The sequence below is a fragment of the Lonchura striata genome, chromosome 5 (genome assembly GCF_050655825.1).
Source record: "Lonchura striata isolate lonStrDom1 chromosome 5, ASM5065582v1, whole genome shotgun sequence".
Lineage (NCBI taxonomy): Eukaryota > Metazoa > Chordata > Aves > Passeriformes > Estrildidae > Lonchura > Lonchura striata.
This window is the reverse complement of record NC_140707.1, coordinates 33,987,847-34,010,912: the sequence shown is the minus strand read 5'-3', so window position 1 is coordinate 34,010,912 and position 23,066 is coordinate 33,987,847. Positions and strand designations below refer to the sequence as shown.

Here is a 23,066-nt window from a genome sequence, read left to right as displayed (position 1 = left end):
TTTTGTTAAGCATGAGTATGACCTTTTTCTGTTCACTGCTCTCCTTCTGCCTCTACAGCCCTCCATGTTTCAGCCTGAGTATCCTTCAGCTCTGCTGCCTGCATCCTGTGGCTCTGGCCACCTGCTGGAGCAGCAGGGAGCTGGGAGGAGAGTGCAGGCTGGAGGGCATGAGCTGCAGCACTGTTGCAACACTGCAGCAAATGCTGCCTGGCTGCTCATCCAGCCTCCTGCAGCCACTGGCACAGCCACTCTCTTCAGCAGCCCCCAACAGAGAGTTCTGGGATAACCCAGTCACAAACATGTTTCTTCACAGCTGCACCCAGCTAGCAAGTGGCTTACACTCCTAGTAAGGAAGCTTTCCATCTGTGAGACTTCCCTGAGATAAGGTAAATGGGATGAGATCATGCACACAAAAGAAATTGTTTTGAACCAGTGCTGCCCAGCCCCAGACTCCAGTTTCCCCAGAGGCACAAAAGACACAGGTTACAAAGGACTGCCTAAACCCCACATTCCAACTGTTAGTCTGAGACACCTAGTGCCACTGCACACCATAGCTGAGAGGCAAATGCTTTCCACGGATGGAGAAAATCATTCCACAAAAGTGTAGCCAGCTTGGTGAACCAGGGGCACAAACTACCTGCTGAGGAGAGACTGCATGATCAGCCTTCACTGACATATATCCCCAGGGCCAAAGTGCTCACATCCTGAACAACCCCACCCTTCCTGCAAAGGTTGCATAGTGTCCAGTCCCCTTCCCAATGCCAAATACTCCACTTGGATTGAATAAAGGAGGCTACCTTGGTTTGGATGCCCAGGACAGGCATGGTTAGGCTGACCCAAGCACTGCACAGATGGGCAAGGCTCTGCTTGCAGAGCACGTTTCCCAAGAGAGGATCCTGTAATCCTCAGAGGAGAGTAAGAATCCTTCAGCAGACCCAGACACCCTCAGCTGCACCTGGTCCTGCAGAGAGGCATTGCCACCAGTCACAAATCCACCATTTCATGTCCTGTCTAGTCCTTGGGACAGGCCAGCCTCCAGAACACCATAGTTCCTGACCAGTTCCTGGTCCTACTTAGGACCAGACATGGCACCAATGGAGACCACTTCTGACTCATCCACAGCTACTGGGGCTAGGATCAACCCCACAGCTGTCACAGGCACAGCACCTTGCTCTGCAGGACCACCTTTCCCACAGACTCTCAAGCTAGCAGCAAATAAAAATTATTATTTCATTTTTACTAAGGCCCAGCCCACTCAGAACACCAAATTCCCAAGTTTTGATATGGGAATGAGCATGCCCAGAAAAATGTCAAGTTCTTTTTCTACAGCTGGGATCATTCCTCCCCAGGAGGGGTACAGAGCCTCCAGTGAGGATCCAGAAGAGATGGTGATGAGGGAGGAGACCTCTGCAGCTGGAATGATGTTCAAGGTTCTCCCCTTTTCCCCTCCACTACTGCCCTGGACTTGCCTCATGGCTCCTTGCTGCCCACTCCATAGCCACTGGCCTTTCCCAAACCAACTTTGGGCACAGAGCCAGGGCAGGAGAGCCCATGCAAGAGAGCAGCCACCAGCCCAGGCTGATGACATGGGATGCCATAACCATAAACCCTGTCTCCGTGCTCTGATGCCAAGTGTCTCCAGGAGACCCACATCTGTGACAGGCTAGTTACCAGCTCAGGCAAAAATTGTAGAGAGAAACAAATGACTCAACAGCAGCTGTGTTAAAAGTGTTATATATTTATTGCATTCTTAACAAAAGTACTTTTAAAGAGAGAATTTTTTCAGCATGTACAAGATATGGAGATACTGGAGTTGAGCACAGCAGTTTGTTTTGACACAGACACTTACTTCAACAGCCAGTTAACATGATAGGTGCAGGAAGAAGTATCCTTTGCGAGCCAGTACAGAAAAGCCACTCCACCGAGGGGTCTACACAGGGCAGGAGGTATGTCCCCAGATCTGGGCCAATCTGTAATAGTCCACAGAGGAAACTGGGCGAGACATCAGGACCTTTGTCCTGACCTGGGGATTTGCATTAAGGGCTGTGCATCCTGCACCAGGATGCTCTCTGTAAATACATCTGTGTGGTTAAACTGATTGCAGCAATGATGGTAACTCCCTCCAGTGCCCAGCACCTGCAGGAGTCTCCTCCCTTTGCAGAACCGAGGGTTCCCAGAAGGGATCCCCTGAACAACATCAAAGGAGCTAATCTTAGCACTATACCCATGGGAAGGCATCAGTAGAGACCAAATATGATTAAAAATATAAAATACTAATATATAGCAGCAGCACTATATTGACTCAGTAAGCCTTTAAAACATATCACCTTTTTTTCAGCTCTCTCTGATTCATAAATTAGATCCACTTTTGTCACATTTCCCAGTCTCCCCTTCATCTGAAGAGAGGCTGTGACTTTTGCAGAATATGAATGTTTCAACAGAAGTAAAAATACATCCTAAGTGGAAGGTGAGTAAGTTCTGCCCTGGTCTGGCATCAGCACTAATGGGAATGTCCTCTTCATGAAACCAGTTGGATCATTCCTCAGGAATGAGGCTTTTTTCCTTGCCAGACCACTACTTTCTTGAGCAATCTTTTATTGCACCACTAAAAATAAATTACAATTAACTTTTCAGGAAAGAAGTTAGTGCACTATACTTTAAAAGGAGAGGCCAGACACGTTAAAGATAACCCTTGAAGTCTGCACAAAACAAGCTATCCTTCTGCTACACCGTGCTGCCTATGTTCAATTCCACAGAAGTTTCTGTAACTTTTTTGCCAAGTCTGTAGCCCAGCCATGGCATGATGACGCACACTCAATTTTAATTGGAATACTGTCCTGCAACCAACCTCCAAATACAATAGAATAGCCTGGAGAGCACAGTGTGCTGTGTGGTTAACACCTTGACCCTTTTCCCTGCGGAAGCTTATCAGGATAATGGTCTGGGTTTTTTCAGATAGGGGCAGCATGCTAGATCCAGAGGTGAAAATTAAGGAGAAAACAGACATATTATAGAAGAGCTACCACATACATTATCACCACCTGAAGTGACACAATTAAAGCCTAGTTCCAGATTCAGTGTTGTACATGAGAACCTCACACAGCTTTAGAGCAATTAAATTGTTGTAACACTGTTCTTTCTTGCATCTATATTGGTAAAAAAAGCAGTATAAAACCAACATGTTTAAGATTTCAACCCATGTAGCTGTGAATTTAGATTGTAAACCCTTCATGACAGGAAGACACAGAACAGATCCCACCCTAAATAAAACTAAGTGCAAAGTAACTGTACTGAAGCTGACAGAATTCAAGTAAAACAAAACCAAACTGACTTGATGTTAGAAGCAGGCCTCTACATCTTTTCTGGTTTCTGTTCAGTCTCCCACATTTTGAAGGGATGAGGTAGTTCAAAACTAAAGAGTTGACAACATTCAAGAAAATAATATGATACAATTATCTTTAAATGTTGTCATATGATCAAATAATTGTATTTTAACTGCAATTGTGAAAGGTAGGGGTTTCAGATGGGAGCAAACAAAAGTTGAACTCTTTAATCCAAGTGCATGTGGCACTGAAGGATCCTTGCAAAGGCCTTTTCAGCAGTTTAAACCCCATGGCGCTCAAACCTGTCCTCAGAATTGTGCCTTCTGCCCCGCCCCTGCACAAGCTCTGCTTTTACACTCCTCTTCCCAAAGCTGTGTGTAAGTCACAGGAAGCCCTAGACAGCCCACTATTGCTGAATTAAAGATAAAAGCAATGATCAATAAGAGTTTTTATTGTCATAAGGCTGAATTTCTGCACATACTGCATATACTAATATTCAGGAAGATGATGGGAATGCAGTAGTAGGATAAATTTGTGAGTTGATTACAAAGGGATCCCTGTAGCATGCTGTTTCAGTAAATAATATTTCACAGGCATAGGAAGAGATCCAGATAATGACTTCTATTGCATTTCTTAGTTTATACGGCATTTAAAGCATGGGGAAGCCAGTGAAAACTCTTAAACTCTATGAACCCAAAGATGTCCTACATTCCAAACTCTACAGTATTTGAGATTCCTCTTTGTCATTGCAGAGGGCCAGTCCTACAATTAGCTGCCATATTCATACTGCTCTGTTAGCCAGCAGGGGGAATGATGGGTTTGGTCAGCTGTTGACCTTCCCCACAGAATACTGATACACATGGAGAAGCCATGAGAACATGCAGCAGCTCAGGAAGGGGCATCCTTCTTTACTTTATATTAAACAGACTAAAAATGATGTTTTCTTTTTCGTGACCTGGTGGCCTGTGCAGGAGTTGTCCATTTTAGAGAGCTTTGGTTAGACTCTGCACTGGGCTCGGGGGGTTGTTTAGGGCAAGCTGCTTGTAGACAGGACCCTGGATCTTGTACCCTGTGGAAAGCCTGGACCCTATCACGTATTTCTGTCAGTGTCTGACACATCTGGCCAACCTGGCTGGTGAGGTCAGCCATGCTCTGGCTGATGGCATGCATGCTATCCGCCATGTCCCTGTGAATGGCCAGCAGCTCCTGGCAGAACTGCCTGAACAGGTCTGTTTGCTGTGCATGGGAATGGAGAAGCTGGCGGTCGAAGCTGGAGAGGGGCAGGCTCCTTGTGCGGGGGTGCGGGGGTCTGCAGGCCGAGGTGGTGCGTGGGGATGGACAGTGCAGCTCCTGCCTTTGGCTGGCAGCTTCCGAGGGCTCTGATGAGGAAGAAGTGCGAAGCAAGGAGGGCCTGGAGAACGGACTGACACCTGCAACAGCCCTTGGCAGCGAAGCGAAGTGGTGCTCCTGAGAAGTGCCTGGCATCTCTTCATCTTCATCAGCTTAAACAGAAGAGGAAGCATGAATTATTAATGTGAAATCCCTCTCAACACTGGCTTCTGTTTCAGGATATCTCAAAGAACGTGGAAAAAAGGAGTTTTCCCCTCCCCCCAGTCTGCCAGTTCAGACAAGCCTGTAGCTTCTGATGCATAAGTGAACATGCAAGTGCTGCAATGTTAGCATCTGTGTGACAAGCTTAGCCATGAGAAACCTGAGAGTGGGTGAACCAAGCTATTGTGGTATTCTATACAGAGAACTGTTCATTACTAGAATATGTATCTATTTCAGACAGTAGCAATGACTTCTCTTCCCCAAGCCCATAGGTAGCTAGCACAAATATTCTCGAGGGACACAGACTTCTCATGGAAAAATCCTGTCCCTCCGTCATTTCTTGTCCACCCTCTGCACTGAGAAGACCATAGATGCTGTATTTGCTGCTCTCAAGGTGTTCTGCAAAGCCACTACGTGGCTTGGCATTACTAAGACAACGAGGCAATCAGACAAAGCAGCAAAAGGACCCTATGTTAATCAGGCAAATACACTTGATGCAAAATCAAAACTAAAGGAAAATGCCATGGGAAAATTCTCATTAGTTGCTAAATATCTAGTGATGTGCCATTTCACAGGTACAGGCATGTGAAGAGTAAGAAGAGACAAGGTTTCACCTGGTGCAGCTGCCCACTATTTACTTACATAACCTGAATTCTTTTTACCTCTGAAATAGTGCAACTGGCTTCCAAGATAGATGCAAAGAATAACCAAGTCCCACTTTGTCAGTTCTAGAAGATTTTGTCCTTGCTTTCCCACTAACTTCAGATATGAGATCAGACCTAGTGTGGTAGGAGAGGACCACCCATGAGGTGTTAGTTGACTCACTTCCCAAGAAGCTATCGCCTCCTTCTCTCCTTTGTATCTCTAAAAGCTCACAAACAAGAAGCTGCACCTCCACAAAAGAAAACTGTGTACAAAACTGTGGAAAGAACCTGCACAAAAGCAGCTTATGGTTGAGCACTGGCAGGTGTCTGAGAATTGTGGTGTAAGAAGATTAACTTCAAAAGCAGGGCCAGCAGTTTCTTTAAAACCAGTGAAGAAGGAGTCATTATTGTCTACCTTTTTCACAGCATTCATGCCGACCTTCTGACCACTACTGAGAAATCATTAATGGCACAACCTCAACAGTGAACACCAGTGATAACTGAGACCCTCAAAGCTCTCTTGGAAGTGATCCATCAGCAACAGGCAGATGCCTTTCAGTTTGGTAGCATTGCTGTTTTATCAGAGTGAAGATATCCTAATCCTTCCAAAAAACACTTCTTCCACAGACCAGAGGCAGCTCATACTTCAGCTACAGATGCTCCCTCACTTGTAGGATTAGTTCATACTTATAATCCATCATCTACTTTCAGACGACAGTATGGAAAAAAACTAGATAAAGACAAACTTGGAAACAATCCATCTCAACACTCCACAACCACCAGAGCAGAAACCAACACCAGCAGAAGGACAGGCAACCCAGCCATCTCACACAACACACAATGCTCTTCTGGTGTCAAACTGAGATATGCAAGCACAAGACAAAGAGGGATTAAGGCAGTGATACTTACAGCTCATGTACAGGCTGCCAACCACATCCAGATCCGCTCTCCGGCAGCCGTGCCTCTGGTGTGATGAATGCAGCGCCGACTCGATGGCTCTCTCATGGGCGGTCAGGACGATGGCTGAGGGCTGCCCCCCGCCGACGGGGCTGGAGAGGGACCTCTGCATGAGTGCCAGTTTGTCCTTGGTCCTTCTCTTCATGTCGTCCCATCTGTGTTTAATGTCTTTTACAGACCTGGGGACTTGGCTGACTGATGTGATCTGCCTGGCTATGCCTTCCCAGATCTTGTCCCTGTCAGCATGGGATAGACGCATTGTGTCCCTCCCAAACAGCATGGCTTCATTTCGGGTCACCTCAGTGACCAGAATGTCCAGTTCTTCCTTGGAAAACTTGGGCTTCCTCTTTCGCTCAGCCATGTTCCTTGGGTTGAACATCCCGCAAAGCATAATTGGGTAAAAGGAAATCAGCGCAAAGCAACCCTTGCATCCAACCACTTGGCCAGTGCAGTACTGGGGCAGAGGAGTTTGGTGGGATCCAGCTCCCCTGACCCACAACAACCTCTCACCAGGAAAAGGCAGCTGTTTTGTTTTTAGAAGGCAATTTTCAAGCTTAAGAAAAAAAAAAATACCAAGCAACACAAGTGTGAAGGAGCCTTCTCAGCTTTAAAGTTAAAATCAAATTTTACACATCATCTGATGCCCTGACTTACATATGAGATTTTCAGTTCAGCCTCACATCACTCGCCACAGTTTGTGCACAGAAAAAAAAGTGAGAACTCACAATCAGAGCAGTGAATTAGCTTCTAATCTGACACTTCTCAAAACTTAGAGGAAATGTAGAGGCTTGAAACATATCTTATTGTTCTACCTGGCAAAACATACAATAGAAAACTTTTACACCAGCCTCTCTGTTACAACTTGCAGGATGTCATGAAGAGGCTACATCAAACTGGATTTTTTTTAGGGTAGGTAGGTTTTGACTAGACTGGTGGGCAACTTCTGCAACTTGCTTTCCCTAAGGAAAGATCTCTTTTTTCAGCATTGGGGTAGTCTACATCCAGCATTTGTCTGCTTCATAGCAAGCTCTTGTTTCACTCAGAAATGGCTACCATTTCCCATTGTTCTCAAAAGGAATGAGGCCACCCACTTGATCCTCCTGGCTTGGCTTTCTGTCACTGCCACCAACATGAGCCTGCACCCAGTTTCTGGTGCTTCAAATGAACAACATTTAGCCTCAGCCTACTGAGAAAAAGAGGCAGCCATCCTGAGAACAAGCAATTTTATCCAAAGGGGGTGTGTGTTAATTTCTCCAGCCACAGTCAAAGAAAACTATAAAAATAAACAAAACATTAGTCCTAACCATGTTTTGTTATTGGAAAAAAAAAAAAAAGAAAAAAAAAAGAAAAAAAGAAGGCAGTAGATCTATTCAATAAGGAAGGAAAACAGACTGTCTGAACCTACAGAAACGTGCTGACCCATGTCATTCTAGTTCTTCCTAGTCCTGTTAACACTGTTGTTTAATCAATCTCACTGACACTGCTGCCTTCCATCAGGGCAACTGTCAGTTTGGTTAAAGCTAGAAAACCAGTAGGACAAGCTGCTCAAATCCAGGGCACATCAGGGAGAGCTGGGACCTAAGTGCACAGATGCATTTCATGGGAATAAATATAAATGAATGGCTGAGATACTGTCTTGGTGGAGCTTTGTTTATAGAGAGAAAGAAGGAGTATTTAGAGAAGATGGTAATGAAATGATGGAGAGCTAGCAAAGCACCTGTTACCCTGAATCTCAAAAATCCCCAACAAAACAACTCACCAAACTTAAAAGGAAAAAAGAGTTCTCCCAGCTGAACATGAGAAGAAGGGAAAAGGCTACACAAGACATTGAGCAAGGGAATATTTAGTTTGACTTTTATTGCATTCAGCAAAACTGGCCTTGGTGTATCTCCTCATCAGGTACACATGACTGCACAGTATCATCAATGCCTCCATGAGGTGGCAACAAACCTCCACCGATAAGCTACTCTGCTCAAGAGTAACAGTATTCTGCAAAGTGCTCTGGGGTAGGAATGGCTTGCAGAACAGAACAGCACTCTCTGGAGACATGGGGTCACAAAACCTGGTGCCCCCTCTTCTCTGCCAAACACACAGCTGCGGTCACCAGCAAAGCTGCACTGATAGGGAATTAGAACCCTGTTTGCTATTTCCAGACAGGATATCCCATCAAGTGCATTTAGGACAGATTATGGTAGGCCTGGATATTCAGATTTTAGTGTTTCTACTCATATGCTCCAGCATGACTTGGGTCAAAACAATCTAACTTACATATTTCAATAGCAAACTTGCCACACATCAAGTAATGAGCTCTGGCCAGTTTTAATCACAAATTCAATTAACCTTAGGTTCCTAAGAGGCACATCAACCTCCACCTCCTCCTAATAAAAATGCAGACAGTGTTACTATCAGAGGGGATCCTTTTCTCCTCTAGCATGCCATAGGTCCCTACAGGCAGTCACTGATATCTACAAGTACCTCTCTGGTGATGCCATGAGGGTTTCAGCAAGCTCCAGAGCAGCCCCAGCTGTGAGGTTGTGAATTCACACCTCAGCCCAGGTTACTCTGGAAGTGCAAGACACACTGAATAGTAGGCATTTAATGATTACCCTACAAAAATATCTATCAACTCCACTTTTCTTGGTCTCTAAGAAATAAGCATGTAATTTTCCCCAGGGCTTTGTGGTGACCACAGCCCCACAGTAATTTAGGATCCCTTCGCTCTGCTTAAATTTGACTCTGTAATAGATAAGAACATTTGTGCCACTTGCTGCAAAATAGCAGAAATCAGTTTGTGATGTTCAACAAAATGACATTCATAGGCTGGTGGCTTTTACTCACCCTGAACACAAGGGCAGTCACAGTAACCCTGACTGTTTTTTAAATGCTTATTTTTAAAAGGTCCTGTAAAGTTGAAACAGCAGCTCCATACTGAAAAGATCTACTAGTCAAAGTTGGTCCTGCTTTAAGAAGGCTATTGGAACACCTGAAAAGAGCTCCCTTCCAAGCTCCATTATTCAATGAAAAATCAAATCACAGGTGCCTTCATTATAAGGAGATACAGGAAGATTTACAGGACAGTGTGTCTCCCCATGTTCTCTGTCAGTGTGTATGGAGAGGAAAGGGGGCAGAAAGGAAGGCAAAGGAGAAAGCAGTGAGGAAGTCTTGCTTCAGCCTTTTCACACTGGCTAAGGCAAAGGATGAATTTATAAAGCCTAAGAATTCAAGACCTCACATGTGAAGGTCAAAATATGCTCAAAATATCCTGGAAACCCTAAACATGAGGCACTACACTTCAACAATTCAGTTAGGCATTGCAAGTTTCTATCCTACATCTGGCTCCGGGCAAAGTGATACACAAAAGGATGGACTTTCCTGGACTTTCTGAATTACATTTGTTTTTTTGTCAGAGCCATTCTTTTTAGAGGACACCAACAACTGAGAATGAGAATTTCTTCAGAAGCTACCAGGAAAATGGATGGTCCTTGGCAACCCTTCAGAAGTCCCAAGAACTGCCATCAGCAGCAATTTACAGTTTGCGTCCAAAAGGCATTAATTTTGCTTGCTGCAATCCATTGTAAACAGCCACCAGAAAAATAAAAACAGAGGAAGATGTTTGCATATGTTGAAGTCACAGAGTTTCATGAAGTACTGCAAACAGCAGGGCTTTACTCTGGACAGAGATGAAGGATGTCTTAGCCGTGTGCCAGCAGCCAGCTTAGGAGAACATGCTCCCAGCATCAGGAGTTTGTCTTGACTAACTAACTGATGAGGGAAAGGGCAAGAGGATGTTACCAGTGCCATGCCATCTGCTGCACTTGTTACTCCTTCCTTCCTGTCATCCACTGCCTTGGGTAAACAGGCACTTGAAATTAAACCACTAAGTGCTGCAGTGTACATATTGTTGTCCTCAGGCAACATGAAAATGGACTCAGGTGTGGTATTCAAACAACAGAAACAATAGCCAGATCTACAAGAAGAGAGAGGAGTCAGCCCAAGCTGCCCTCCCCATGCCATACCCACCTACCCAGAAGGTGAGTAGATCTGCTTTGCAAAGCACTCCATCTGTGAGTGATAGCAAAGAACACCATCTGAAAAACAAAAAGAGCGCTGTCTACAGCGTCCTGGAAGTCAAGCATGGTTTCTGTGCGTGATCTCAGTGTCAGATGATGTTCTAGCACAGAATATTGAGCACACCTTAATATAAAAGGTGCTAACAAACAAAATCAAGGCTTTTTGAGGACTCCTATTGCCACCTGAACTGTCAGTCAGACTACATAATACTACTGGTTATAAGCACTTTTCAAGAGTAAAATCAGAAAAATCAGTAAGACTGGTATAGCCTGCAGAGACCCTTTGATACAACCTTCCCATGAGGGGATCACAAACATCCCCTTTCCACAAAGCCATAACACCTCCATCCCTTTCAAGGCTGTATACAATGGCCCAGGCCACACTCAGACTGAGACTGAACCATGACAAATACAAGTTTAGGCAAGAATATTCTGCTCTTTGGTGTTAGCACCATGAGTAATGCCTATTTAAATCCAGACATCAAACTTATGTTCACAGCAGTAGGAAGAAGAGCTCATCATAAAAGTTTTGCTTTCCAAGACTGTGTTTTACCCCCGCTTCACCGTCATGCAGATCACAAAGATCAAGCTCTAGCAGATTTTTGAACTTTGCATTCTTTACTTATACATATATGTCTGCCTACCTTCTCCACTGTATCACTGCTTCTTTTTGAAGTGATGACTCCAGCCTCACTTGAATACCTCACTGACTCAATTCATTGAATACAGCCCTGGTCTAGTATTTTATCTCATCCAGCAGTGACAACTGTAACAGCTGGAATCCTTACATAAAAACAAAATCCTTTGCTGAACTTTATGAACATAAATGTAGGAACAGCTGCTATCCATGTGAAGACTGAAATGGCCACAAGTGGTGCAACCAGATACGACCGGTTAGGTCAATCTTTCATTTACCTGTACTTCATGCTTTTTATTCCCATAACGAGGGATAACTGAAAATCCTAGATATCCATGCCAACAAACCAGCTAATCCCACTGCTGCCTTACTCTTGTAGGAGATGCCTTCTTGATAATAACCACTTCCAAAGCTCCCCACAGAAGCAGCACTGGTCTGACGGGCCTCACCGTGCAGCAATGTCCCGTTCTGGTGACTCGCCACTCATGCGAGGCCTTGGTGATGGACGTTTCGCACATCTATGCCAACACCTGAAACTCTGCTGCGTGGTCACATGTGGTCCCTCCTGCTGCAGCTGCCCCAGCAGGGCCAGCCGCGCCGAAGCTGCTCTGCCGAGGAGCGGGACCAGCAGAGGGAGAGCAAGCATCCGCAGCAGCTCTGCCTTCAGTTGCCCAGCTCGCCCTTCTCTCCCTGCTCGCCCTTCTCCTCTCCCTGCTCGCCCTTCTCCTCTCCCTGCTCGCCCTTCTCCTCTCCCTGCTCGCCCTTTCCCTCGACCAGGACAGCTGACACTGCCAACCGACAGCCAGCACGGACAGCTGCTTCAAATGCAGCCCAGAAAGAAAGCAAAAAAAAAAAAGCACCTCTTTTAGTGTCTCCCAAATATCAGTAGGGACAAAAAAATAAAACCCAAGCAATCAAATTTATCTCGGGGGTAATGCAAAGCATTTTGCAAATATTTGAACATAACATAAAAGAATGAGTAAAAAAAAATGGAGTGAGACATGTCAGTGCTTGTAAGAGTGGATCAACAGGATCATCTTTAACATTTATTCTCATTCCAGAAAACAGCAATCTTCCCTATACACATCCTTGTCTTATTTTAGACCCTTTCTTTGAATCTGACATCAAAGATACTCATTACAATGAATACTGAAAGAGTACAAGCATACCATTTGCAAAATGGTGGTAACATTTTGGTTTGGTTTTGCAACACACAAAACAGTAAGGAGTATTTGATGGCCTCTCTCTGGAAGACAGTCCCAAAAGGGAAAGCAGAAGAGAACTGGACTCACCTCATCCAGTTTGCTTTGGTTTCATCTGTCCCATCAATGGACTTGTAGCGGTTGTTCTTATCAACGATCTGTGGAACAAGAGAATGGATGCAGCACATCAACCAGCTGATCCAGGCAGGAGAAGGTCTATGAATCTCAAATCACTGCTTCAGTTCTAGCCTTGAGTCATGGTGTGAAACTCTAAGCTGTGAATCTCAGCTCTCCTGGTACTACAGGGTGCTGACCTGGAGTGTGTAGAGGCTACTCAGAACTGACTGAGAGTCATTTTTCTAAGTACAAATATCTGTAACTATGGATGCAGCTGACAAAATCATTGACAATCCTGGGATAAAAAATATTAACTTCCCTTTTGGGACAGGGCTGAGACACATTTATTTTACAGACAGAAAAGTGTGAGGAGCATTTCATATCAGCAGCTCTCCATTTTTTCCCAATAATAACTCAAGTCCCACATTGTAATTTTCATAATTAACATGTGTTGATCCAGTAATCTCTATCTCATATGCTAACCAAGTCGTTTAGTATGAGGGGGAAAAAGTTTTAGTGCTGGAATCTGCATGTAGATCAGTTCCTGATGGCCTGGATTTTTTTTCTGGCTTCCTGGCCACCTCCTCTGGTCAGGCAGGCTGGGAAGGAGTGCTAGAGGCCCATGAGAGAACCCTGCAATCTCTAGATCATCTGTCTTAAGCTGCTAATATTTACAGCAGGTTGATGCTGATGTAGTGCCCATGTGGCCAGCAGAAGACCTTCAGAGAAGGGGGAAGATGACTAAGGTTAGGCTCCACAAGCCCATGACTCCCCCAGCTCTGAACTGCATGGCTGAGGTGTCACTTAGTTGGGGAAACTTGTCACTCACCAGCCACGAGAAGAATCCTGCAGACCTGTCCTGGCTAGAGATCTGCCCCTCATACGGCCCAAAGATGTGACCTTTGGGGATCACCTCGTTCATACAGCGCACGTCGTTCTCCCCACTGGGCTCTTTAACCACCTCCATTCCAGGCGGGATGGTCAGCGCTGCCCGGTCCGGAATGCCGACAGGCACTGGGGTGTCAGACACAAACACTGGGGGGCCATGGTTTGGACACTCATCCACAAAGTACTCCTGGCAGGACTCACAGACTGCAGATGTGAAGGAAACAGGAGTTAGGTAGGGCAGACATGATGCACAGGCTCCTGCAGCACACTGGATGCACAGCACTCAGGAGAGCTCCCTGTCCTCTCCCTGGCCCAGCTGAGCTCCCCCCTAGACTGCAGCCTACACACACAGAGATGCTTCACTGGCTGCTCCCTTGTTCTGCCATGCCTCTCAACACAGGCTCTGCCCCAACCCACACCTCCCCTACCAACACCTGCACCTGCCTGAGCTCTGGTGCCCTGCATGCATTTGCCACCGATGGCTGAACACACATGGAAAGGCTCCATTACTGCCTGCAGAGACAGAGGCTGAGGGCTCCCTGCACATTCCTGGTTAGCAGTAAGTCCTCCAACCAAAAGGTTTGATTCCCCACACATCAGAGGGATGTTTTCAGCATCCCTGAAAACAAAGATCCTCATCATATAGCCTTCATTCTATGCTTGGGAGAGAGACAGCATCCCAGGCACCTGTCCTTTGTCCAGACAGAGGCAGGTCTACCAGTTGGTAATTTGTAGATATGCCAACATAAATGGCACAAGTTTTCTTTCCAGATTATGAGAGAAATAGTTGTCATCTGCTCAATGCTCCCTTTGTAGTTTCTGAATTCAAGTAGTTGGGTTTTCCACACTCTGAGGGTTTTCCAATGTACAATTTCATATATCCAGCTTGCTTTCCTCCTACCTCCCTACTTCTGCCTATCCCCTTCATGGACGAGCTGCTTTTGTGCAACAATTTACCTACCAACCATGCCAGTGTTTTCAGGTGAGAATGGATTTTTTCCCCCCTTCTTCCTGACCCTAACTGACGGGCAAAGTCTACACAAGCAGCAGTGGTGCTTTTCCCTCACTCACAAGACACTTACACCAGAAATCCACTTGCTGAAAGCTCTTGGTCATGATTACATCCCGTTTCCCTTTCAGTTTCTTGGGTTCCATCTCCATGGACTGTGGGTCAGGCCTTCCAGAGCTGAGAAGGAAACAACAGAAGGATGGTGTTAACCTAGCAAGATGCTGGGACTGCACACAGAGATAAGCTGAAGCAATGGGGCCTAACCAACTCCTTCAGTCCCAAAACTGTAGCAGAGAATTAACTAAACTTGCCACCCAACCTGCCAAAATCTGGTGTATCAGATCCGTAAGGCTAAAGCCCACAAGAGAAAATGGCTTCAGCTAGAATAGGTGCACAGGAGTAGGCAACCACTCCTATCAAACATCCCAAGGCAGACCTCACAAGGAAGAGCTTTAATAACTTCAAACAGATCAAGTATATTCCTCAACACCACCTTTAAGCTGGGAGGTAGGTGGAGAGAAGGGGTTAGAGTACATCAGACCAAAGCTCAGCAACATACCAAGGCTGTCCATACTCCTGGTCCCGGTGTGGAGAGCAGGCCTCTGTTTTTATCGTCACCATCTCCCCTAAGGAAGCTTGGGTCTGGATCAAACAGTCCCTCAAGTTCTCACTCATGTTCTGAAAAAGAATGAAGGAAGGGAGTAGAGATATGAGTAGCTGAGAAATGACAACCTTGCTCCCCCAGGAACCACAGCTTTCTTCCCCAGGCCAGGATGCAGCCAGCAGATCAGGCATCAAGAGTTGCCATCACACACCAGAGCACCCACAGGTGCACCTGGAAACCTCTTCCTGCACTGGGGAGGGAAGAGCAGTTCAGCTGCAGGTCAGGTGAAGAGCGTGAGACACCACAGAACGACTTGAGGTATGGAGAATCTGAAGTATGCTTCACAGAGCCCATTAAAAACATACACAGGATTTCCAATTGCACATGGAATTTAAGAGTAATGGGTGTGCTATGCTATGGGAACACGGAGCACCACTACCTCAGAGCAAGTCTTCGGGGGCAGAAGGACAAGAAAGAGGAATGCAAATTGGGGCACTGAACCAGGATCTGCCTACAAACCTTACATACGCCAGTCTCCATATAGGAACAGAATACAGTGTACCACACCCCTACAGGTAGAGCTTTCTATGTGCTCTAGACACCTCTGAGGAACAGACAAGTGCCTACAGCACCCTTTGGGACTCCACCAAAATTATACAAATCATATTTGTGATGTTCTTTTTCAGCAGCCAGAACTGAGCCGCCACCACCCTTCTGGCACACAAGGCTGCCATACTGAAAATGACTCTCCCTCTGCTCAACACAAGAGCCAGGAGGCACTGCACAGAATCATCAATCACTTAATGATGTTTAAGGACAGCAAGCTCCAAAACAATAACACTTCCCTCCCCCTCCCATCATGGGGTGGTGCTGAAGAGAAAATATAGATATGTCAAGTGATAATAATTTGGAATGGATTTAATTTAGATTTTTGGAAGGATGATTAAACATAAGAGCATCTCAGTGTGAGAAAATGAATAAATTAGAGTGCTGCTCATCTCTTCATTTCCATTTATCTTAAGACTTCCTCTAAGGTACACAAACTGTCTGATCTCAGGTACCACACCAGATCAGACAGATTTCACAGCTGCTACCCCCAAATCCCCTGTGATGGCCCCTTCCATGCCCAATGACATGCTCTGTTATGCTGCATACTTGCAGTGCTGACAGAGGGGCCTCCACAGCTCATCACACCACTTCCATCAGGGAAACTTGGCTCGGGGTATTTCTAAATTCAAGTTCACAAACCCCTGAAGACATGAATTTTCTTATTCCACACATGCTTGTATGGGCCTGAACACAATGGAAGTCTGGTCTGCATTTCTGCCCTATTTTCCGCAAGAAGGAATGCCATTCCCAACCTCTCTGGCTCTACTTCATGCCAGGGGACAAATGATTTGTTTTTCCAATCAAACTTCTCACATGCCAGTGTGCAGCCTGAAAGACATTTATCAAACCTTTATCAAGGAGTGTTACTTAATACTCATACAGTGGTCTGAAAGCAAAGCCTCAGCGTAAGTACAACTAGACACATGCAAACACATGCACTTTAAAGCCTGTACAGGACATCCAAAACAAGACAGAATTCAGAATTACCACAGCCATTCAGAAGGAAAGCAGTAATAAGGCCAAAGGAGGGCTCATTATTTTGGCAGGCTGAGTCCCTTGTCTGCGCTCTCTGGAGCAAGAGGAAAGCTCTGCAGTCCTGTACCCATACAGCAGCCAGTACTGCAATCAGGGCCTACCTAGCCTTCTCAGAGAAGAAAAAGCCTTTTCCGCAAAGTCTGCAGTAAAGCAGCTGAAGAGGGAGAAAGCTTGGGGAGCAGGAAAATGTTAAAAGACAAGAAGATATAAGTGGTGTGCCAGTGCTGGTTAGCTGTGGGGCCTGCACTTTCACAGGAAAGGTGGATGCTGTCTGTGGGGCAGGTGCTCTAAGTCAGAACAACCACGTGTTGGAAGCCTGGCAGACAGGACACCGGAGTTAAAACACCCGCATCCCCCAATCATTCATCAGGAAGAGATGCATGCCTTTGTTTCTGAAGATAAAATGACTTTTCCTTTCTCACTCTTGCCCCACGGATTCTTACAGAGTGAGAGAAACCTTGCAATGACACGGTCTGACCTCCTACCAAAGAAGGTCACTGTGCTTCCTTCAGCTCTGGTTAAACTACTGCATAGCTCCAAATAAAGGGGAAAAAGGAAGAAGAAAGAAACACTGTGTTTACACATGAAGCTCTGTTTTACTGCATAGCACATTATGCAGCCCACCCCTCTCCTGGTCCTCTCTGAACTCCCTCCTACTTATCAGTAACATTCCTGCGCAGCACACTGGCAGGAGCAGCACCTTGCACCGAGATAAGGCCCTCCCTGCCCCTGCTCAGGACTGCCGTGTTTGTGTCCAAGTGCTGCATTCACTTTCTGGTCACTGTGCCCAGCTGGGGTTCTGTTTCCAGCGAACCGCTGTGCTGCTCTAAGAGCCCTTGCTCCTGCCACAGCTCCCAGGCCACCACGCATCCCGCCAGCCCTCCCACCTGCTCTGAGAGTAGGTGACTGCTTTAAGAGCATCACACAACTCCTTGTCCCACCCAGCACACAGCTGGCCCAAGTTCACCACTAACACTCCTCTTTTCACTACCTGCAACTTGCCCAGATTTTATGTTGCCCACAAACACAATCCAAATTAAGTTTGTGCTTTTTTTCCCAAGACACCAACAATCTTAGAATCAAGAGAATCATTTGGGTTGCAAATGACCTTTAAGATCATGTCCAATGTAAATCTAGCTCTGCCAAGTCCACCATTAAATCATAGAATAATTTATGCTGAAAATTACCTTTAAAATCATCAAGCCCAACCATAAACTTAGCATTGACAAGTCCACCACTAAACCATATCCCCAAGTGCCATAGCTACATGCCTTTTAAATAACTCCCAGGGTTGGGGACTCAACTACTTCTCTGAGCAATTTTTTTTTAATGCCTGATAGCTCTTTTGTAATTTCCAATCTAAACTTACCCTGGTGCAACCTGAAGGCATTTCCTCTCATCCTATCACTTCTTAATAGGGAGAAGAGACTGGTTTCTGCCTCTTTATTAGAACTGAGCTAAAAACCAAAAAATTTCCAGCTGAGACTCCTACACTACCAGCAGTGGGGCTCCTTTTGTTGCCACACTGTGACCCTTTATTTAGTCAGGTTTCCTTTTATGTACTGAATCACATAATAGCATGGGTTGGAAGGGACCTTAAAGATTGTCTAGTTCCAGTCCCACTGCAGAGACAGCTTCCACTAGACCAAGCTGCTCAAAGTACCATCCAGTTTGGCCTTGAACATTTCCAGGGATGGGGCAGCCACAGATTCTGTGTTCCAATGCCATACCACCCTCACAGTAAAGAAATTTTTTCTAGTATCTAATCTAAATCTACCCTCTTTCAGTTTAAAGCTATTCCCCCTTGTCCTATTGCCACAGGCCCAGCCAAAAAGTCTGTCCTCAGCTTTCTCAAAAGCTCCTTTCAAGTACTGAAGGTCAGCAATCATGTCTCCCTGGAGCCTTCTGTTTTCCAGGCTGAACAATCCCAAGTCTCTCAGCCTGTCTTTGCAGCCCTCTGATCATCTTCATGGCCCTTCCTCTTCTGGACTCACTCCAACAGTGTGTGTGTGTGTGTGACACACTGAATCATCCCACCTATTTATTCTCATGATTTGTTGCACAATTTCAGTGCATTAAACATGTTATACTTATCAACAGTTTTACCTTTAGTAAAATTACAGCAACACCAGAAAATCATCTGGTGTTGCTATAAATCATCTAACTATGTTAGAAAAGAATGATCTAAAAAAAACCTGTAGAGACTGATTATTACAATTAATACCCCTTAACTCATTACCAATCTGATCCATATCAGCTGCTACACTATTTTACTGGAAGTGAACAACAGACTGTGGGTAGCCTAGTTTAATTTGCCCAGTTAAACTTGAAATTGGCCTACTTGCTTATGAGTAACAGACAACCTTTTTTCAAATCTAGCTCATTATACATGTTTTTTTTTTTTAATTATTTTTAAATTAGCATTTATGGCTCAGAGAGCACTGCTCAGCCAGGCCTTTTAAAGTCCCTGGACGCAAGTAAGCCAGAATAGCAAACTTTAAAATGTACTGCAAATAGCAGCTGTAGTAGCTGCTATTTGCTAATTTCCCCAGCTACTGCTACAACACAGAGCATTATATTGCTGCTATAACTGGTAACACCTTCTATCTTTTCTTCCAGGAAAAAAAACATACGACACTTCTCCAGTTCCAGACTTCAGCAGATGACCATGCTTTTAGGACTCTTTTAGCTTCTGATGTATTCAAAGTGGTGTTTAATTTTTTGTAATTTCACTGCTCATTAATTCCTCTTTCTTGCCATTTCTCCTCCCCCTTTAGCTTTCTACAGCTACAAGAGTCTAGTTCACATTCTGCAGTTTTCACTCCCTCCACTTCATTGTTTTGGGGGTTTTCTTGGCAGTTTTTATAATTGTGTTTGTTCTATCACCCAAATATGAGGAGCCTCTAAAGATTTCAGATGATGTGGAGAAGCAGCATGTAAGCATAAGCAAAGCAGGCTCCTTGGTTACTGCTGAGTATTTCCAGGGTGTACTTGGCCTCATCTGTGCATGTCCCTGTGCCAACAAGAACGTTTAGCCCTCCCAATATTCAGTGGGCACACAGCCTACTGCAACATCCTAGCAGCATGTCAGCAAGGCCAATCCTTGGTGAGAGGGATGCTGTGATGACCCAGGTGCTGTCTGCACACAACATCAAGTGCTTTGGACAGCAAAGGCAGTTGTGCACAGAGGTCTTTGGCAAACCCAGGACATCAGCGTGACTGCTACAAATCCCAAGAGGCATCCCTGGATCATCCCTGGGTTCACAGGCTGTACCACACAACCCCTCCTGTTGTCAGGCAAGGACTTGTCATGTTTCTGCACGACAAATATTAAGATCTCCGGTGGTTCTGCCAGATTGCTCAAAATCAGGGAAGTAGAAAACACAAGAACATCTGAGCTATTAATCTCCAATGCAGGAAAAAACCTCCAAATAGGGTTAAGCATGAACAAACCTGTGAATTCCTGTCCTCAAGTATGCTGCCTTTATCACTGCCACTCTTGTAGTTATTAGTTAACAGTCACAAGCTCTTATCTGCATGGATCGGCCTCCAAAACAGAGCTTTAATTTTACATTTTACTGGCAGGTTTCCCAGACTGGGACATTCCTTCATGTGAAACAGCCATATAGGAATCAATCTCCTCCTCAGCACACAGCTCCTTCAATCAGCTTCTCACTGCTGACCTTCTGGAGGTCATCCCCTCTTCTTTTAAGGCAGATCTTACATATCTTGTACCACATTTTGAAATGCAGGCCCATGGTGAAAGATGGACATGAGTTCATACACTTCTTCTACAGTTGCATACGATTACCAGAAATAGTAATCCAGAACAGTCAGCTACTGACAAGCTGAGAACAGGGAATAAAGCACAGCATTCAAGGCTCTGAGCTGCCCCCCAGACAGCCGTGGAAGACCCAGGCTGTTCTCCCTGAGGTGAATGCCCTTACCAAGGTCCTCGGCCATGCCAACCACTTCAGATCACTTTCTGAAGTACCAGCTGGCTATGCAGCTCATGCTTAGAGCCAGCGCAAACTCAGAAAGATCAAAGATCACAAAGTAACAGGGAGGACCAGCTTGCTCTGAGGATGACCACTGTCCACAGACAGATATAAGCCAATGCTCCACTGGGAAAATTGGTTTTGCCTAGACAGTTGCCACAGCATTTTCTCCACAAAAGTACAACATTTTTGTGGGTGAGGCTGTCCTCCACCTGGGCATGCAGCGGAGCAGTCTCCTGGCACAGCAAAGGTTGGTGGCAGTAGTGCAAGTCCCCGTGACCTGCCTTCCAGCCTGCTGCAAGGCCAAGGCTCTTTGATGACCACAGAGCAAGGCTGACTGCAGCCAGCACACCTGGCAACACAATGAAGCAGTCACAAATTCACACTTAATTAGTGAAAATTATAGGTCACACATCATGTAGGATTTGAGCAGTCATTCATTGTCATTTCATTCATTGTCAATTACCCTGCTACACTCAGGAGGCATAAATTCACTGGAAATGTTAAATATTTTGTTTGAGTTTCAAATTCTGAAAACACTGAAGAAAGTCAGGACTCGGAGAAAGATACCTGGAAACACCACCAGTTTTTCTGCATCTTTCTAAAGAAGCTTGGAGAGTAAGCTTCAAAATAACAAAATTTAAACATGTTTTACAGCAGGGAGGGGAGAGAGTTTCCAGTGGTTTTAACTTGCCCAAGACCAGCAACTGACATGACAGGATGGGGCACCACAGCACCAAATTCCCACTGCCATCCTCAGTGCAGATTAGTTGGGAAGAGGGAAATTTTGGTTTGCCAACCTGGAACTCCTCCTGTAGTCTCAAATGGATGGGAGATGAGTTCACACTGTCACTCTTACATGCTTCATTGGCAAAACACGTTATCAAAACTCTCCATGATCTGCTTAATGACAGACATGTTTCAGAGAGGGAAGAAGACAGAAAACCTCTGAAATAACTCCCGAACCAGTCTGAAGTTTGTTTCATGATTATTTCTAGTGAATATGGAACATACTGATAACTTTACAAGATTTGTCACAAAATTCTGTGTTGTGGCCTCAGAGCATTTGCCCTTTGTTGATCTCAGAGAGAGTAGGAAAAGGATCCATGTGCTGGTCCATGCACTGTCATGGATCAGCATAGCCTATGCAAAGCTGGTATTACTCAATGCAACTTTTCCATGTTAAGTGTTGAGTAAGGACTCAAACAAGCAGGATGCTGACAATGAAAAGCTCCCATGCAGCCTAAAAGCCTCTGAAACAGTGAAACATGCCACAGAACCAATGCAGGTACTGCAGCTGAAAGAATACATAAGTGACTTGCATTTTTAAAATATATGGAAACTTCTCATTTTTCCTGCTCCCTGCATTGAACTCACAGATTTACAGTTTTAGGGTAGAAATGCAAATTTGGAAAATCTGACTGACACCCCTTACGTCCTACTCCTTTCTTTTTAGTCTACAAAAAAGACAAAACTTCTATCTGAGACAAGCAAGAGGAAGAGAAGGCAACATTTCATGAGTTTATCTCAGTTGTTAATCCCCACGACAGACAAGTCTTATGTGATTCTTTTTAGTTCTGGGCACCAGGCAACAGTTCTTTCAAAGGGTCCTGGAACCTGATGGGAAAGGCTGAAATACCCAGTATGCTGGGATACTGCTTTGAGCAACTGGAAAGAATTGCTTCCCAGGTTAATGGCTGTAATAAACCTCACCATCTTTGGTCAGAACTGCCAGTTGCACTTTGCCTCTGGCTTCAACATAAATATATACCTACATTTATAAAGTTAAAACAAACAGACACAAAGCCCCAGTACTAAAACTAGATGTTATTTTACCATTTTTCTCCCTAAGGACAGAATAAGAGTACAACTAAGTGGCAGCTGTAAGCCTTCTTCCTTAAGACACTACCGAAAGGCGTTCAGATAGCAATAGTGATAAGCACTGAATAAACCCACATACATAGAAGAGCCCTGGATATGTAGCCATGCAGTATCTTCTTAGCTTTCCAACAATTTGTATCATTCTTTTGTGTAACTCTTCCAATTTTCTCCGTATTACTTCAAGATGCTGGCACTAGAAAGCCATGCTGATGTAAGACTGATTCTGAAGTAAATATAAGGTTTACAGATGTAAAACTATCTCCTCACCCTGAATCATTACCATCCTGCTTGTGTCCAAAACCACAGCTGTCTTTTCCCACTAGGACCTGGCACAGAAAGCTCCTCAGAGCCGCCTGCCCATTCTGACCCCCATGTTCTCAGATGGGACTGCTCAGGACACAGCCTCCCTTCACAGATCACGTTCAGGACATGCCTTTCCAGGTTCATAAATCTCCACTTGTCTGCGTGAAAATGATTCGGTTTCAATAATCTCATTTACCAAACAAACTGCATTACACCGTCCTGCCCCTATCAACAGCTA

General features: G+C 45.1%; 2 protein-coding genes across 6 annotated transcripts in view; both read right to left on the bottom strand.

Moving 5' to 3' along the window:
* PRDM11 (PR/SET domain 11) overlaps positions 1–23,066 on the bottom strand; it is a 49,194-nt gene that overhangs the window by 16,040 nt on the left and 10,088 nt on the right. For 4 of the 5 annotated variants that reach the window (XM_085580251.1, XM_021533249.4, XM_085580253.1 and 1 more), the window contains exons 2-5: positions 14,958–15,076; positions 14,472–14,575; positions 13,331–13,593; positions 12,475–12,542 (exon numbers count right to left, since the gene is read on the bottom strand). In XM_085580251.1, the coding sequence (XP_085436377.1) occupies positions 12,475–12,542; positions 13,331–13,593; positions 14,472–14,575; positions 14,958–15,073 (551 nt within the window). In that variant the 5' untranslated portion in view covers positions 15,074–15,076. Of the gene's footprint in view, positions 1–10,499; positions 10,564–12,474; positions 12,543–13,330; positions 13,594–14,471; positions 14,576–14,957; positions 15,077–23,066 lie in introns of those variants that run through there. The other variant, XM_085580254.1, reaches the window with a different exon arrangement.
* LOC146767321 (uncharacterized) lies at positions 1,719–10,438 on the bottom strand. The gene is made up of 3 exons (XM_085580255.1): positions 6,428–10,438; positions 5,537–5,653; positions 1,719–4,825 (listed from the first exon to the last, which is right to left on the bottom strand). Exons 1-3 carry the CDS (start codon positions 6,864–6,866, stop codon positions 4,251–4,253), a joined length of 1,131 nt encoding a protein of 376 aa, XP_085436381.1. The 5' UTR covers positions 6,867–10,438; the 3' UTR covers positions 1,719–4,250.

Coding starts and splice junctions, on each gene's coding strand:
- LOC146767321 (XM_085580255.1), bottom strand. CDS start 6,866: ATGCTTTGCGGGATGTTCAACCCAAGGAACATGGCTGAGCGAAAGAGG. Junction 5,654..6,427: donor TGGCAGCCTGTACATGAGCT/GTAAGTATCACT, acceptor CTACCACACTAG/GTCTGATCTCATATCTGAAG. Junction 4,826..5,536: donor CCAGTTGCACTATTTCAGAG/GTAAAAAGAATT, acceptor CTTCTGTTTAAG/CTGATGAAGATGAAGAGATG.